The 19,076-nt window shown below is 41.3% G+C and overlaps 1 protein-coding gene across 5 annotated transcripts in view; it reads left to right on the top strand.

Annotated features, from left to right (window-relative positions):
- Positions 1–19,076, top strand: part of SLC4A4 (solute carrier family 4 member 4) — a 183,191-nt gene that overhangs the window by 79,272 nt on the left and 84,843 nt on the right. For 4 of the 5 annotated variants that reach the window (XM_081960358.1, XM_081960357.1, XM_081960360.1 and 1 more), the window contains exons 4-6: positions 5,134–5,269; positions 14,756–14,916; positions 16,413–16,592. In XM_081960358.1, the coding sequence (XP_081816484.1) occupies positions 5,134–5,269; positions 14,756–14,916; positions 16,413–16,592 (477 nt within the window). The remainder of the gene's footprint in view (positions 1–5,133; positions 5,270–14,755; positions 14,917–16,412; positions 16,593–19,076) is intronic. The other variant, XM_081960361.1, reaches the window with a different exon arrangement.

The following is a 19,076-nucleotide window of genomic DNA, read 5'->3' as shown; positions in this document are numbered from 1 at the left end:
AGCGAAAGGAGAGGGGAGTTTGCAGGAGACAATTAGTTTGCTTCATTGGTTCGTGACTCTCCAAGGCTCCTTGCCAAATTTTGCAGATATCGACCTGTCAGCTCTCCAAGCCTGATAAGGTCTGTGACTCAAAATCCTCCCTTGAGAGGCTTTGCTGGATGTGAATGAGCAGAATTCACAGTCAATTAATAAAAGGGGTTTATGTCGGGACAAGGAGTTGGCTTCATGCTCTAGGAAGCCTTGATCAGAACAGTCTTCAAAGAAAAACATCTTCAAGAAAAAACACAGTTGCTTCTTGAGAAAGCACTTTTGGGATTTACACCCTGGCACCGAGGCACCATGAAAGGGAGAAATAGAAAAACTTGTTTAAAAAAGTCCTTAAGGGTACCTTTTTCAGCAGCTTATTAAGCGTGACAAATGAATTGAGATGCTGTACAAGCCTGGATAATTTTTTTTTTCCAGCAAAAGAAATGTGTCTGGAGCCCATGTGGGTCCAATAGGAGGAGGGAAAAGTTTGAAGTTCATTACTTCGGGTAATTAGCTTGACCCTGGATTGTATGCAATACTTGCTGAGCACAACCCGTTCCCTCTGGAGGCCAAGATGAAAATATGTTGTTCTAAACTAAAGAGAGCTTGAAAATAACTAATGAACGGCCCATTAATTTCCAGTGGTACTAAAATGAACATGTGGTGGAGGTTGAGGTGGAGCAGACCTTGTGATACAAAAAATTCTGTATTGGGAACTTTGTCATAACTCCAAATAAAAGCCCAGTCAAAAAGAAAATAGGAGAAAAGACTGTACAATTGAACAACTCTACTTTAAAAGGGACACAGTGGCTCAATGACTAAGAGGTTGGCAGTTCGGGGCTTTGAATCTCTAGCGCCACATAATGGAGTGAGCTCCTGTTACTTGTCCAAGCTTCTGGGAAGGTAACAGCGCTCCATCGCCTTTGGCTTTTAGTCATGTTGGCCACATGACCACAAAGCTGGCTATGAAACAGAGATGAGCACTGCCCCCTAGAGTCGGGAACGACTAGCACATATGTGTGAGGTGAACCTTTACCTTTACCTTACTTTAATTGCAGAAATGGGTGGATTCATTTAGAATAGAATAGAATAACAGAGTTGGAAGGGACCTTGGAGGTCTTCTAGTTCAACCCCCTGCATAGGCAGGAGACCCTACACCACTTCAGACAAATGGTTATCCAACATCTTCTTAAAAACTTCCAGTGTTGGAGCATTTACAACTTCTGGAGGCAAGTTGTTCCACAGATTAATTGTTCTAACCGTCAGGAAGTTTCTCCTCAATTCTAAGTTGCTTCTCTCCTTGATTAGTTTCCACCCATTGCTTCTTGTCCTGCCCTCAGGTGCTTTGGAGAATAGCTTCACTCCCTCTTTGTGGTAACCCCTGAGATATTGGAAGACTGCTATCATGCCTCCCCTAGTCCTTCTTTTCATTAAACTAGACATACCCAGTTCCTGCAACCGTTCTTCATATGTTTCAGTCTCCAGTCCCCTAATCCTCTTTGTTGCTCTTCTCTGCACTCTTTCTAGAGTCTCCACATCTTTTTTACATCGTGGCGACCAGAACTGAATGCAGTATTCTAAGTGTGGCCTTCCCAAGGCATCATATTTAAATGAGTAAACCACACGTGTGTATGGAAACTGTTGAGACAGTTGAGTCTCAACTACTTTTCCTTTGTTGGCTGAGACATAATAATTAAAATCTATGCATCTGGATGCTTAAATTAGGACACCTTACTTTATTTACTTAAGATGATATTATTATGGTTAGTGGCACAGTCAGCCAGATGTTTAGACTGGATTTGGTATTTTTACCCACCTATCAAGTCCTTCCCGAGGACCTAAGATAGGCAGATTTTTTTTAAAAAAATAATAATATTAAAGGTATCATCACAGGTTATAAGCTGTTCCAAGTAAAGCTGCCTTTTGCAATTGACTGATAGTGATTTTGTCAATGTCTAGGAGGTTCAAATGGTGCTCCAGAAGATGTGGGATATCAAGTCTCTCCCAAAGGACCTATTGTGGTTTGTTGTAGAGTCAGCCAAATGTTTAGACTGAATTTGGTATTTTTAAAATCACCCATCCAATCCCTCCCAAGGATGATGATGACTTACAGGCATTGGCAGATTAGGAGGCGTTCAGTGTAGTGGAACATTCAATGGAAGTCAAAATCAGCACCTTGGTCAGTGTTCCATGGAACCATTGGTTCTTTTAACAGTCCTCAATAAGGTGTTGGACATCTCAAAACCTGTGAAATAATTGGATAAGGGATGTGGGTCCTGGCTGTTACGTTTTCTGAACCGTTGACTTGCCAATGAATTAAGAGGCTTTCTCCAAGTTAGTAATCTATGTTCAAATAAGGATTTCTTTCTTGGAGCAGTGTTCCTGGAGATGTTGCATCTACTATGGAAGCTGCTCCCTCTCATAAAGGCTTCAATTAATTCAATTAATTTCTGAGAAGTCACTGGGCTACTTCTTGAAGTAAAAGTATCTGGGATTGGGACCTAGGAAATGAGGAAAGAATCAGGTTCAACACCCCCCCCCCCCAAATAGATTGGTTGGGGCAAATTAGTTGGTAGAACATTTGCCAAATCTCAACTAGTTGAATGAATTAAATTGAAGTCAATGAGCTATTTTCTTTCTCTCTTGTAAAGAGTTTTATTGAGTAGCTTTGACTGGAGTAGATTCCTTCCTTTTTTCCTCTCTCCCTCCCTCCCCTCTGTTCCTTTCTCCCTCCCTCCCTCCCTCCCTCCCTCTTTCTTTCTTTCTTTCTTTCTTTCTTTCTTTCTTTCTTTCCTTCTTTCTTTCTTTCTTTCTTTCTTCCTTCCTTCCTTCCTTCCTTCCTTCCTTCCTTCTTTCCTTCCTTCCTTCCCAAAATATTGTTTGTATCAGTCTTTCAATTATTTAAAGATATTCCTTGAAGAGTTCACAAGATCTTTCTGTGAAATTCTTTTTAAACCATAGTCTATGGTCTTTTTAGCTGATTTTTTTTATAAATAATTTTTATTAAATGTTTTGATCTTTAAAAACAATAGGGAAGACACAGCAAAGAAAAAAAACACAATAAGACAAAACAAAACACAGAACATACATAACAATATACAATAATTTTACAGCTTTCTCTATCGGCTTTCCTTCTTTGCTTTTATAATTCTCCCTTCTCCATTGCCTTCCTCTCACTATAACCTTGTCCTATGATTTAACAAACATAGTATTAACACATAATAGTATTCATTATTTATATCCATATATTTGTATTCTCTATTTTCTTTTTAGCTGATTAATCAGCAAGGAAATATTTTAACTGGCAGTATTAGATAGTAGTAGTAGTAGTAGTAGTAGTAGTGGTAGTAGTAGTAGTAGTAGTAGTAGTAGTAGTAATAATAATAATAATAATAATAATAATAATAATAATAATAATAATAATAATATACATGGAGTAACTAATGAAAATGATTAATATAGCAATAGAGTTTTTTCCTCTTCTAATAATTAGTTTCTAACCCCATTAGATCCTAATTGTCGCTTTTCATGCATGCAACTATTTAATAATTTACATTTATAAATCTATGTAATTATAATATAGAAGTGTTGCTGTCCCTATTGCTTCTTTCCTTATTTCTCACATGCTGAGGGATCACCTCTTATTCTAAAGATTACCAATCCACAGAGTGTAATGAGATATAGAAAGTAAAGCAATGCATCTTAAATCAGATCTTCAAAATAGTTTAGGTGAGTTCTAGGTTTTCTGATGGAATTCTATTTCCCTCCTTTCAAATACGGACAATGAAATTTGGAAGAACAGCAAATCTCTTTATCAAACTCTAGACATTTATAATCTCTTGGATTAATTAAGAGTTTTAGATCCAGGGAGAAGAAACTGTGTCTGATGACACCTGTGCCATGAAGCTCAGATTGAAGGGCTACCCAATTCTTCACATTGAATGATATACCATGTTTCCCCGAAACTAAGACAGGGTCTTATTTTCTTTTGATTCCCTGAAATAAGCACTTGGCCTTATTTTTGGGGAGGTCTTATTATTTTTGAGGTGCAGGAGGCGGTCACCTCATGGCTGCTGCTGTGCTGCAATATTTGGGGGGGCTTATTTTAGCACATACGCTAAAAAGCCTGATTGGGCTTATTATTCAGGGAGGTCTTATTTTCAGGGAAACTGTCACCGTTACTATTAGTTGTACCCTTGTTTGAGACCATACAGAGAGTATATAGAGCAATCTGTGATTTATCCTCCCAAGTTTTAATTCCTCCTCTTTTTTTTTTTTGATTAAAAAGAGGCCAATGAATTTCCACTTATCTCAGAACGCAAGGTCACAATTAATATTTCTTTTATTTATGCAAACCTAATACAAGCACAATTTGATGCCCCGTGGTCGCCTTGTGCCCTTCTTTTTTCTCTTTCTTTCCTCTCTTTACTGGTGCATCGGATAACTAAGTACACCAAAACACACAGCCGCCTTCTGTGCAAAAGTAGGAAAGAGTCTATTTTGTTAAATATTCCCTTTGACATTGGTAATGAGTCTTAGAGGGGCAACGCACTGCCTCGCAAGCCAATGGAAGTTCCCATTTTGCACAAAGGGAGGGGAAATTGGCAATGGGTGGCCACTTCCTTTGCCCCCCAGATAATTCAGCTTGAACCAGTTCTCTGCCTATAAAGAAAAAGTCTTGAAAAGACCTCAGCTGATCAGAATATGAAAGTTCTCTGGGCATCTACCAGAGGACAAATTTGGTGCTGAGCCCAGAAGTTCTGTTCTGCTTTTCCTTTGACAAGGAGCTGTGTGGCTTTGTTGCGACGAATAACCATCTTAAATGAGTGGGGAGAGAAGCCTCTTGTCCTCTTGAACTTTACCCCAAGCTTTAAGTTTTGAGAAGTAAATGTAAGGAGGGAGAAATAAGAGACGGTAGGTAACCTGGGAAGTTTTAAGGACAAAAAAGGGAGAGAAAGAGCAGCCCCGTGTTCCAAGTGAAGATGTCAGATGGAGGAGACCACCAGCAGAAGCAACCCAACGGATTTGGAGAGAAGGCAAAAGAGAGGACCCGCACTTCCTTGGTTATTCTACAGTCCGTTAACCACAGTATTTTCACCTCCGCAGTCTCTCCCGCCGCTGAGCGCATCCGTTTTATCTTGGGGGAAGATGATGACAGTCCTGCCCCACCTCAGCTCTTCACAGAACTGGATGAACTTCTACCTGTGGATGGACAAGAGCTGGAATGGAAGGAAACGGCCAGGTGAGTAGCGTTCGTTGGGCTGGTTGGGGGGTTGCACTTTATCCTTGAGAATGGAATGGAATGGAATAGAATAAGAATAGAGTAAGAATAGAGTAAGAATAGAATAAGAATAGAGTAAGAATAGAATAAGAATAGAATAGAATAGAATTCTTTATTGCTAAGTGTGATTGGACACAGAAGGAATTTGTCTTTGGTGCATAAGCTCTCAGTGTACATAAAAAGACAAGATACATTCATCAAGAATCATAAGGGACAATGCTTCATGATAGTCATAGAGTACAAATAAGTAGTCAGGAAACAATATCAATATGAATAGAATAGAATAGAATTCTTTATTGGCCAAGTGTGATTGGACACAGAAGGAATTTGTCTTTGGTGCATATGCTCTCACTGTACATAAAAGACAAGATACATTCATCAAGAATCATAAGGTACAACACTTCATGATAGTCACAGGGTACCAATAAGCAGTCAGGAAACAATCAATATCAATATAAAGGATACAAGCAATAAAGCTACAGTCCCGCAGTCATAAGTGGGAGGAGATGGGTGATAGGAACGATGACAAGACTAATAGTAATGCAGACTTAGTGAATAGTTTGACAGTGGTGAAGGTTCAAGTCCCATGCCAAAGAATCTTGACCAATCCTACATGTCAATTTGGGGGGGGGGGAACCCCATGTTTCCTAAAATAAGGGATTCCCCTGTATGGAGATCATTATGGTGCAGGGTTCAGGAAGGTGTTTCTGAAGATCAAGAATGTATTCTAGCATTTTATTTTAAATACCTCTTTAGAAAGTTGAATGGGGAATAAATTGTATTCCAGACACAGGTATATTAAAGCCATATTCCACATTACCTTATCTCTGGTGTTTTCGGTCATTGAAATAGTTGTGTTGAAATAGTTTTCAAATGTCAACTTTTTAGAAATGAGATGGTAAATAGGGGCTGCATTGCATCCTTGGTAACTTTTATATATATGGAGTGACATAACAGAATGACTTGTACCAACTTCTCCCAATCCAGCAGTTCAAAAGCATGTAAAATGAAGTAGAAAAATAGGGACCACCTTTGGTGGGAAGGTAACAGTGTTCTGTGTGCCTTTGGCATTTAGTCATGCCGGCCACATGACCACAGAGAGGTCTTCGGACAGAGCTGGCTCTTCGGCTTTGAAACGGAGATGAAAAAATTAATATAGGACCCAGTCTTACTTTTGGAGAAACACGGTAGTTTAGTTATGGAAGTTCTGCAGTTTGTTTTTTGATGCTTCTGAAGGCCAACCGCTGGGAGACTTATGGGTTTCCTTGTGGAGATAGTTGACCCTTGGTGAGAACAGGCTATAGGTAGTCTTCAATTTCTGACCATTCATTTAATGACTGATTCAAGTTACAATTGCACTGAAAAAAGTATATTCGTAGATTTTCACAGGTGTAGGTATGCTGGTCTTGTAGTATTCGGGTCTTTTCCCGTGTAAGATTGAGATTGTCTTGGCAACGTTTCGGCAAGGTCTGACTCGCCATCTTCAGGCTGGTGCTGATTGAATAAACATGAATAAATGTGACGATACCTCCCGCCTACCAGACATCTGGAAACCAGCCCTAGTCAACAAACGAGCCCCACCCACCACCCAGGCCATTACAACACGAAACAACAATGGACACACAGCCAGCACCAATCAGCATCAATCTACCAATCATGATACAACCACACAACCAATCATTCCACTTACTGAAACAAAGCCAGCCCTCCCCCTCCCCCCAAGATTTATAGAAAGACGGCAGCTCCGACCACGCTTTAAGCCCAAAACCCAGCCTGAAGATGGCGAGTGAGACCTCGCCGAAACGTTGCCAAAACAATCTCAATCTTACATGGGAAAAGACCCGAATACAACACGACCAGCATAGCTACACCCGTGAAAATCTGCAGCATCCAATGATTATGGGGTGGATATTTGGGACTGTCTCAGCCAGCTTCTGACAAGCAAAGTCAGTGGGAATGCCAGATTTGCTTAACAATCACGTGTTTCACTTAACGGCCACCATGATTCGCTTAACAGCCATGATCCAAATGATTATAAAACCAGACATGCCTCACTCAACAATTATCTTGCTTTGCAACAGAAACGCTGACCTTAATTTTGGTCTTAATTCGAGGACTATTTGAATTGAACTAGATGGGTCAAGTGAAACATTTAAATGAATTTTACAAACTTTCTTGCCGCAGTTGTTAAGTGAATCATTGCAATTGTTAAGTCAGTAACATGGTTGCTAAGTGGATCTGGTTTTCCCATTGACTTTGCTGCTCAGAATTTCGCAAAAGGTATCCATACACACACACACACACAAACACACACACACACACACTCATGTGACATTGCAGCAATTGTAAATATGAGTCAGTCGCCCACTGTCTGAATTTTGATTTAGTGACCATGGGGAGGCTTCAATGGTCATAAGTGTGAAAAGCGGCCATAAGTCGCTTTTTAAAAAAGTGACATAACTTTGAACAGTCGCTAAATGAACAGTTGTAAGTCGAGGACTACCCGTTATATACTTAACGAGTAGATTTCCAAACCTTCAATCTGGATCTAATTCAGTACTTTGAGGATGGCTGTTTAATTCAGACAACTACGAAAACAAGGGTTGGGTTGCTTGGTTCAAAATAATTTTATCTTCTCTTTGGAAGAGATACCTAGAGATAAATTGTTCAGGAATAATGGACCCTGTTAAGCAACAGTTAATGAAGATGCCATTAATGTAATCAGGTTAGTGATTCCACGGACCTTGCTTTGCTTAGAGGAGACTTTTAACTATGACGTTATAATAACTTATCTTTCTGCCAAGCCTGAACTCTTTTTATTTTTCACTTTGGGGAAAATTACTGGATCAGGTAACCCAGGGCTGATCGAAGTGCTGACTCAGGATTGTGCAGGATCTGTGACATCAATGCTTTTAAATATTAGCCTTTCAGTTTTTCTCTCGTTTTTTTTTTTTAAAGCTCTCCTAACTCAACTTTCTGCCTTAAAACATGTTTTTTTTTAATGAATTTCAGTTATGGCAGATAACTTCCCCCCTGTGTGCATTTTTAAGGTTTCTAATATTTCTAATATATAGGGACGTGGTGGCTCGGTGGCTAAGACGCTGAGCTTGTTGATCGGAAAGGCCGGCAGTTCAGCGGTTCGAATCCCTAGCGCCGCGTAAGGGAGTGAGCTCCCATTACTTGTCCCAGCTTCTGCCAACCTAGCAGTTTGAAAGCACGTAAAAAATGCAAGTAGAAAAATAGGAACCACCTTGGGTGGGAAGGGAACAGGGTTCTGTGCCCCTTTGGCGTTTAGTCATGCCGGCCACATGACCACGAAGACGTCTTCGGACAGTGATGGCTCTTCGGCTTTGAAACGGAGAGGGAACGACTAGCACATATGTGGGAGGGGAACCTTTATCTTTCTGCCTTAAGACATGATAGCATTGTTCCAAGATCTCAGGGGTTGCCACAAAGAAGAGGGAGTCAAGCTATTCTCCAAGGTACCTGAGGGCAGGACAAGAAGCAATGGGTGGAAACTAATCAAGGAGAGAAGCAACTTAGAATTGAGGAGAAATTTCCTGACTGTTAGAACAATTAATCAGTGGAACAGTTTGCCTCCAGAAGTTGTGAATGCCCCAACACTGGAAGTTTTTAAGAAGATGTTGGATAGCCATTTGTCTGAAACGGTATAGGGTTTCCTGCCTAGGCAGGGGGTTGGACTAGAAGACCTCCAAGGTCCCTTCCAACTCTGCTATTGTATTGTATTATATTGTATTGTATAAGTCATGTTTCTATTGAATTTCAGTTATGGCAGGTAACTTCCCCCCTGTGTGCATTTTTAAGGTTTCTAATATTTCTGCTCCTTAAGGCAACTCCCTGTATTATTATTATTTCCCTAAACAAATACTGGCACTATGAATTGATCTCTTTTACAGTAAATACCAAGGTGTGCATTGATATATCGGTATTTCTCGACTTACAACAGTTCATTTAGTGATTGTTGGAAGTTACAACAACACTAAAAAAATGAATTATGGCCGTTTTTCACCCTTACAACAATTGCAACATCCCCCTGGTCATGTGATCAAAATTCAGAAGCTTGGCAACTGAATTGTATTTATGATGGTTGCAGTGTCTTCAGGGTCATGGGATCCCTTTTTGTGACCTTCTGACAAGCAAAGTTAGTGGGGAAGCCAGATTCACTTTAATGTCCGGGTTACTGATTTAACAACTGCAGTGATTCGCTTAACAACAGGGGCAAGAAAGGTTGTAAAATGGGGCAAAACTTGCTTAACAAATGTCTCAGAAAGCTTGGGCTCAGTTATGGCCGTAAGTCGAGGACTACCTGTATGCACGCCATTCAGGGTGCACAGATCTTTCCAATCTACACTCATTTAAGAGTGTATCTAGTTGGCCAAATTTCTCAGGCAAGTAACTGTGGGAAATTCGTGTACTTATAGTTATTGCTGCACATTCAGGCATGCTGTGGGAAATCAATAAGGTTTTTGTTTGTGTGTGTGTGTGTGTGTGCATTGAAAATAGGAAAATGTCCTTGATAGGGCAATGTTAGGAGCTGCTTCTAAACAGTAAGAAATTACTGTTTCCTTTGTGAACTTGTTTCCTTTGTGTGTTCGGTAGAAGAAACTAGATAGCTTTAATTTGGATTGTCCCAAAGGTGCTTTTTCAGGAGGCAACTCGACTTTCTTGTGTTTTTTTTTCTTTTCTTTTGAAGACATTTCACTTCTCATTCAAGAAGCTTCTTCAGCTCTGACAGGATGGTGGGGAATGGAAGGATTTGTATTCCTTGCAGACAGCTGGTCATTTGCATCCTTTTAGAGAGTTGTTGAGGCCACTTGGGAGGACGCAAATCAAATTCCAAGTGGTCTCACCGACTCTCTAAAAAGAATGCAAATCACTAGCGGTCTGCAAGGAATATAAATCCTTCCATTCCCCACCATCGTGCCAGAGCTGAAGAAGCTTCTTGGATGAGAAGTGAAACGTCTTCAAAGAAAAACAAGAAAGTCCAGTTGCCTCTTGAAAAAAGAACCTTTGGGACAACCATGACCTGGATGACTGAGAATCTCTACAGACTTATAATTTATTGAGCTGAGTTCCTGAGCTAGGATCCCTACATGTTGAAAGAGAGTTTCGTCTTGCTTTAAAATCCTTTAAAATTGCTTTTAGAATGTGACTTTAGTAAGCTGCCAGTGCTGGTTATGAGGGTGGCAGGTAGGGTGAGATTGTGTTCAGTTTTTGAACTAATATCCTTAACGTGAAGAACGGTTGCAGGAATAGGGTATGTCTAGTCTAGTGAAAAGAAGGATTAGGGGAGACATGATAGGCAGTGTTTCAATATTTAGGGGGGGCTGCCACAAAGAAGAGGAGGGTCAATCTATTCTCCAAAGCATCTGGAAGCAGGGCAGGAAGCAATGGATGGAAACTAAACAAGGAGAGAGATCCAACCTAGAACTAAGGAGAAATTTCCTGACAGTTAGAACAAATTAATCGGTGGAACGACTTGCCTCCAGAAGTTGTGAATGCTCCAACACTGGAAGTTTTTAAGAAGAAATTGGATAACCATTTGTCTGAAGTGGTGTAGGATTTCCTGTTTGAGCACGGGGTTGGACTAGAACAGCGGTCACCAAGCGGTGGTCCGCGAGAAAATTTTGGTGGCCTGCAGAATAATTATTTGCATTTTTTATATTGCACTAAATCAGAGGTCCTCAAACTACGGCCCCTGGGCCGGATACGTGCAATGAACGCTTGTGTTGCTGCAGAGAGTCTCCCCCTTCGGGGTCTTTTGTGCGGGTCGGAAGGGGGCAGAAATTCCAACTTGGGGTCTGCTTCAGCCTCCTGGTGGGGGGCTTTGGGTGAAGGCTGGAGGGAAGCGCCGCTGGTGGCGAAGAGCCGGAGGGCCTCGTTCCAGTGGGAATGCCTCATGGCCTGGAACTGGCTGACCATCTCAGCCCTCTGAGCCTCCAGGTGCCGGTACCTGGCCTTGCACTCCCGCAGGTCTTCCCTCTGCTTGGAAAGCCCATGCTCGTAGTCCTCAGTGAGGTGCTTCTGCTGAGCCTCCTTCTTGGCCAGATCCAATTTGAACTGAGCTCTTTTGCCAACCCTTTCTCGTGGTGGCTGCTTAGTTCTAGCAACTGCTTCCTGTTGGGGCTCTAAGGAGCCCAGGCGGGCCGGCGAGGAGCGGCTGGGAGGGGAGGGGCAAGTAGAGGCCAGAGAGGTGGCCCTCGACGTGAGTGACATTGAGTTGGCCACACCCACCCAGTCACATGACCACCTGGCCACGCCTGCCCACCCAGTCATTAGGCAGATCGTATTAGTGGTCTGCGGAGTTTAAAATGATGAATTTAGTGGTCCCTGAGGTCTGAAAGGTTGGGGAACCCTGGACTAAACAACTATGCAACACAATTGTAGAATCCCTTATTGAGCAAACCATGGTTAAATTTGTCACTGGTTAGGGAATGCAGTCTTTTAGCTCAGATATTTCTCCGACTGCTGTACAGATGCCACCTATCTTGTTCTGTTACAACAAGCAAAACGATCAGTCCTTAGCTGCCGTGCTGGTATTTGTGGTTTGTTCTTTGGGAGAATGTTTGCGCAGCTTTCCCTGGTGCGCTGGCAGCTAGATGACACTATAGCTTCAAAGAGCTGTTCCAACAACAAAGCAACAAAAGTTGTGAAGCTTTGTCACTTGAAAATTAAACCCTTTAAAGAGCAAGATCAGTTAAGAGAACTTCTTTTGTTTTGGCTCCTGGTACCACAGTTTGATGGATGAAGTTGTGTTGATTTGGAGAAAGGCATTGCGCAACCCAATAACTTTTTTTTTGGTTGGTTGCGAAGTCATGACCGACCCATCACAACCCCATGGACAGGCTCTTCCAGGCCTTCCCGTCCTCCACCATCCCCCGGAGTCTATTTAAGCTCACGCCGACTGTTTCAGTGACTCCATCCAGCCACCTCCTTCTCTGTCGTCCCCTTCTTCTTCTGCCCTCCATCTTTCCCAGCATTGGGCTCTTCTCCAGTGAGTCCTTCCTCCTTCTCATCAGGTGGCCAAAGTACTTGAGTTTCCTCTTCAGGATCTGGCCTTCTAAAGAGCTGTCAGGGTTGATCTCCTCTAGGACTGACTGGTTGGATCACCTTGCAGTCCAAAGGACTCGCAGGAGTCTTCTCCAGCACCAGAGTTCAAAGGCCTCCATTCTTTGGCGCTCAGCCTTCCTTATGGTCCAACCTTCACAGCCATCCATTGCAACTGGGAAAACCATAGCATTGACTATGCGCACTTTTGTTGGCAGGGTGATGTCTCTGCTTTTTAGGGATGCTGTCTAGATTTGCCATAGCTTTCCATCCCAGGAACGAGCGTCTTTTAATTTCTTGGCTGCAGTCCCCATCTGCGGTGTTCTTGGAGCCCAAGAAAATAAAATCTACCACCACCACCTTTTCTTCCACATCTATTTGCCAGGAATTGAGAGGACCGGATGCCATGATCTTAGTTTTCTTAAGGTTGAGTCTCAAGCCAACTGTTGCACTCTCCTTCTTCAACTTCATCAAGAGGCTTGTTAGTTCCTCTTCACTTTCAGCCATTAGAGTGGCATCATCTGCATATCGGAGGTTGGTGACCCCCATAACTAATCCTTTCCTATTGTTTTGTAACTTAAAGAGAAGATCATCACTAAAAAAGAGTTGAGAAAGTTCTAATTCTGTGGTTTTTTTTTTTGAAAGATTGGGTGGTCCTCGACTTACGACCACAATTGAGCCCAGGATTTTGGTTGTGAAGTGATACATTTTTTAAAGTGAGCCTTGCCCCATTTTATGACCTTTTTTTGTCACAGTTGTGAAGTGTATCACTTTAGTTGACAAGTTAGTAACAACAGTTGTTAAGTGGATCTGGCTTCCCCATTGACTTTGCTTGTCAGAAGGTCGCAAAAGGGGATCACGTGACCTGGGGACTCAGCAACGGTCATAAGTATGAACCAGTTGCACTTGGACTGAATCTGCAACTAAGTAGGCGTCTTAGATTCTTATGCTGCTTTGACTTCAAATGCGAATTCCAAAGGTGCTTTTTCAACTTGGAGGCAACTGGATTTTCTGTTTTTTTTCTTTGAAGACGTTTCGCTTCTCATCCAAGAAGCTTCTTCAGCTCTGACTGGATGGTGGAGAATGGAAGAGCTGAAGAAGCTTCTTGGATGAGAAGGGAAACGTCTTCAAAGGAAAAAATACAACAAGAAAGTCCAGTTGCCTCCTGAAAAAGCACCTTTGGGAAAACCATGCCCTGGATGAATGGGAACCTCTACGGCAGGGGTGTCCAAACTTGGGAACTTTAAGACTTGTGTTCTGGGAGTTGAAGTCCACAAGTCTTAAAGTTCCCAAGTTTGGACACCCCTGCTCTACGGACTTCAAATGCTAAGAATAAAAATATTTATTGCTTAATATTTTTTTTTGCAAATGCTAAGGAAATATATTTGCTCGCTTTTATCTTGCATTTCTTTTAATTTAAATTGGTTGTTTCAATGGCTTTTATATATTTTTGATTATTACTACCCTGTTTCCCTCAAAATAAGACCTCCCCGGATAAGAAGTCCAATCGGGCTTTTGAGCACATGTGCTAAAATAAAAGATGATTAGGGGACTGGAGACTAAAACATATGAAGAACGGTTGCAGGAACTGGGTATGTTTAGCTTAAGAGAAAGAAGGACTAGGGGAGACATGATAGCAGTCTTCCAATATCTCAGGGGTTGCCACAAAGAAGAGAGAGTCAAACTATTCTCCAAGGCACCTGAGGGTAGAACAAGAAGCAATGGGTGGAAACTAATCAAGGAGAGAAGCAACTTAGAACTGAGGAGAAATTTCCTGACAGTAAGAACAATTAATCAGTGGAACAGAAGTTGCCTCCAGAAGTTGTGAATGCCCCAACACTGGAAGTCTTTAAGAAGATGTTGGATAGCCATTTGTCTGAAACAGTATAGGGTTTCCTGCCTAGGCAGGGGGTTGGACTAGAAGACCTCCAAGGTCCCTTCCAACTCTACTATTGTATTGTATTGTATTGTATTGTATTGTATTGTATTGTATTGTATAAGCCCTCCCCGAAAAAATTTCAACACAGCAGCAGCCATGAGGTGACCACGCTCACCGTCTCCTGCACCTCAAAAATAATAAGACCTCCCCAAAAATAAGGCCAAGCACTTATTTCGGATGTCAAAAAATAATAATAAGACCCTGTCTTATTTTGGGGAAAACACGGTATGTATGCCGTCCAGATTCACTATACGAGATGGGCAGCTATGCAAATATGATGAAATAAACGTACAGAAAGTGGAAGCATGAAAGTTGCCTTCAATTTTGCTCTGATAGATTTGCTTTTTTTTCTATCAACCTTCGTCTGACCCGATTTTCGGCAGGCTGAGGTGCACATGTAGATAAAAGTCCATCCTCATGAATTCTTTTGCTCGTTCCAGGTGGATAAAATTTGAAGAGAAAGTGGAGGAAGGAGGGGAGAGGTGGAGTAAGCCCCACGTCGCCACGTTGTCGCTTCACAGTTTGTTTGAACTGAGAACCTGTATGGAGAAAGGCTCCATTCTTCTGGATTTGGAGGCCTCAACACTCCCGCAAGTCGTAGGTAAGTCTTAACAGAGGTGGACCATCGCGTAGCATCTTTGACTTAGAACAGTGTTTCTCAAACTTGGCGACTTTAAGTCCTGTGGACTTCAACTCCCAGAATTCCCCAGCCAGCTTCTGGGAGTTGAAGTCCACAGGACTTAAAGTCGCCAAGTTTGAGAAACACTGACTTAGAAGAATGGTTGGTGGTCTTAAAGATTCTCTCTTTTTTTTAGAAAGAAAGTTTTTTTTAATTAGATATTTTAACTTCTTTTATAAACAAACTGTTGTCCGGATTTCTCCCCCCCTCCCTGCCCCCTTTACATCTTCTGTTATGCATAGTTCATTTTGCATCCTATTTTCAATTCACATTGTAGTCATCTTATTTTTTTCTATATTTTCCAGCTTAACTTTAATTGAGCCTTAATATATAAACAATATCCTTATTGCCTCTCCAAGTTAATCAAGTTTAACATACCAGTTCCATCTATTCTTCTTCTTTGCTCTCAATCTCATATATCCTCAAATTCAAGTTTATGTAGTAGACATTTCACTCAGTTCATTATCCACAATTAATAGGATTAATCTATTTCCCTTACATCGTATTAGCTATATAACATTGGTTATATTTTACCAAATTTCATTCTTTTCTACTAGTAAATCCTTTTCCTTTTTTCCTCCTTTCAATTATTTTCTCTTAGTCTCTCAGGAACTTCACTTCTCTGCACCCATTCGCCCTGCTTTTGCTTTTTCTTCTTCTAATTTCTATATTTCTTCTTTCCAATCTTTCTTTTCCTTTTTAATTCTCTTGTTTTAGTACCTCTCCCCAATTCCACCCCCCTCCCAATCTTTCTCCTTTAATCCCACCTTTACTATTTAGTTTTCCCTTTTTGGGGGCCACTTCTCCTTTGTCCATCTTCTTAAAGATTCTTGAGAATCTAATCTGGATTGATCAATGGGACCAGAGATTAGTCTCCTGAGCTTTCGGACTCAGGATGGCGCCCATCCTCAGGGGATTTCTCTCTACCAGAATGCGTAGAGCAGGGGTGTCAAACTTGATCTCATTGAGGGCCACATCAGGGTTGTGTTTGACCTTGGCCGGACGGGATGGGTGTGGTCAGCTCAACGTCACTCATCAGCTCGACGTCATTCCTGGATGGTCTCCTAAAGTCCTCTGCCAGTGAAAATGAAACTGGGGGGGTGGGGGGAGGTCTCACACATGACCCCAGTTGAGGACTACCTGTAATGGTAATTGATAATACAATACAATACAATACAATAGCAGAGTAGGAAGGGACCTTGGAGGTCTTCTAGTCCAACCCCCTGCCTAGGCAGGAAACCCTATACCTTTTCAGACAAATGGCTATCCAACATCTTCTTAAAGACTTCCAGTGTTGGGGCATTCACAACTTCTGGAGGCAAATTGTTCCACTGATTCATTGTTCTAACTGTCAGGAAGTTTCTCCTCAGTTCTAAGTTGCTTCTCTCCTTGATGACGGTCTCTTTTTCGCCTCGCAGAGATGGTTGTGGACAACCAGATCGACACCGGCCTGCTAAAGCAAGACATGAAGGACAAGGTCATCTATACGCTGCTCAGGAAACACCGGCACCAGACCAAAAAATCCAACCTCCGATCGTTGGCCGACATTGGGAAGACCGTCTCCAGCGCAAGTAGGATGTTAACCAACCCTGATAATGGTAATGCAGAGGCCGGTGGGCTGTGGCCTTCCCCTAGGGACACTCTGAAAAGCTAACTCCGCTCTCAGCTCATGGAGACGCATCTAATACATGAGTAGCTTAGCCTAGCAGCCCCCAACCTTTGGGGCACCGGTTCCGTGGAGAGAGTTTTTTCCCGTGAACCGGAGGGGGCGGGGGGCGGGCGTGGCTTCACCTGCTGCCTGCATTCCCGCAGATGGGGCTTTGCTTGTTTCCACGGCCCAGTTGCTGGCATACTGCGGCCCAGGTGGTTGGGAGGTCCCTGGCTTAGCTGATCCTACTGATGGATTTATCAGTTATGGCTTTCCAAAGGCTTGTAGCGCTGTGTTGCATGGCTCTATCACGCCTCTGCTCCAGCCTGGGGATTGTTGTGGATGCGCTTTGGTTTTCATTAGCCTTGGGCCCCGTGCTGAAACGCAGCGCTCTCCACAGAGAAGAAGGACAAAAGCTGCCCTCCTTTGTAGTGGTGCTGGTGGGGGTGTATTGTTGCATGGCCATGCCTAAAGGTTGGAGCTAAATGTCTCTGGAGAGATTCTCAGTCATCCAGGTCATGGTTCTCCCAAAGGTGCTTTTTTTAAGAGCTGAAGAAGCTTCTTGGATGTAGAACAGAACAGAATAGAATAGAATATATGGAATGGAATGGAATAGAGTAGAATAGAAAATATGGAATGGAATGGAATAGAATAGAATATATGCAATGGAATAGAATAGAATAGAAAATATGGAATGGAATGGAATAGAATAGAATATATGCAATGGAATAGAATAGAATAGAAAATATGGAATGGAATGGAATAGAATATATGGAATGGAATAGAGTAGAATAGAAAATATGGAATGGAATAGAATAGAATATATGGAATGGAATAGAATAGAATAGAATATATGCAACGGAATAGAATAGAATAGAAAATATGGAATGGAATGGAATGGAATGGAATAGAATATATGGAATGGAATAGAGTAGAATAGAATATATGGAATGGAATGGAATAGAATATATGGAATGGAATAGAGTAGAATATATGGGATGGAATAGAATATATGGAATGGAATAGAGTAGAATAGAATATATGGAATGGAATAGAGTAGAATAGAATATATGGAATGGAATGGAATAGAATATATGGAATGGAATAGAGTAGAATAGAATATATGGAATGGAATAGAATATATGGAATGGAATAGAGTAGAATAGAATATATGGAATGGAATAGAATAGAATATATGGAATGGAATAGAATAGAATAGAATATATGCAATGGAATAGAATAGAATAGAAAATATGGAATGGAATGGAATGGAATAGAATATATGGAATGGAATAGAGTAGAATAGAATATATGGAATGGAATGGAATAGAATATATGGAATGGAATAGAGTAGAATATATGGGATGGAATAGAATATATGGAATGGAATAGAGTAGAATAGAATATATGGAATGGAATAGAGTAGAATAGAATATATGGAATGGAATGGAATAGAATATATGGAATGGAATAGAGTAGAATAGAATATATGGAATGGAATAGAATATATGGAATGGAATAGAGTAGAATAGAATATATGGAATGGAATGGAATGGAATATATGGAATGGAATAGAGTAGAATAGAATATATGGAATGGAATGGAATATATGGAATGGAATGGAATATATGGAATGGAATGGAATAGAGTAGAATAGAAAATATGAAATGGAATGGAATTCTTTATTGGCCAAGTATGATTGGGCCCACAAGGAATTTGTCTTTGGTGCGTATGCTCTCAGTATACATAAAGAAAAGTAAAATAGATATATTCATTAAGAATCATAAGACACAACGCTTAGTGATAGTCATAGCTTACTAATAAGCAATCAAATCATACTAGGAAACGAAATAAAACAATAAAAAGTCATAAAGATACAAGCAACAAGGTTATAGTCAGAAGTAGAAAAGGAGTTAGGTAATAGGAAGGATGAGAAGAAAAATAGTAATAACAGTCTTAGTAAATAGTTCGATAGTGTTGTGGGAGTTAGCTGTTAAGCAGAGTGATGGCGTTCGGGGGGGGGGGGAACTGTCCTTGTGCCTAGTTGTTCTGGTGTGCAGTGCCTTATAGCGTCGTTTTGAGGGTAGGAGTTGAAACAATTTATGTCCAGGATGTGAGGGGTCTGTAGATATTTTCACACAAGAAGCAAAACGTCTTCAAAGAAAAACCAGAAAGTCCAGTTGCCTCTTGAAAAAAAAAACACCTTTGGGACAACCATGATCTGGATGGATGAGAATCTCCATAGAGATTAATCTTTGCATTGTATCCAGGCAGACGGACATTCTGTTCAGCTGCAGCTTATGACCTTATGGCAGATTCATGGTGCTATCCAGCTATGATGATACCACTTGAATAATGATTATGCTTTTTCTTCCTCATTTCTTTTTAATGTAACAAGGGGGGGAACACAGTGGAAATACAATGGAGTTCATGC

This window comes from Natrix helvetica (assembly GCF_964273705.1).
Source record: "Natrix helvetica genome assembly, chromosome: 7".
NCBI classification, from domain to species: domain Eukaryota; kingdom Metazoa; phylum Chordata; class Lepidosauria; order Squamata; family Natricidae; genus Natrix; species Natrix helvetica.
Note: the sequence above shows the minus strand (reverse complement) of the source record. Positions and strands in the feature narration are given on the sequence as shown.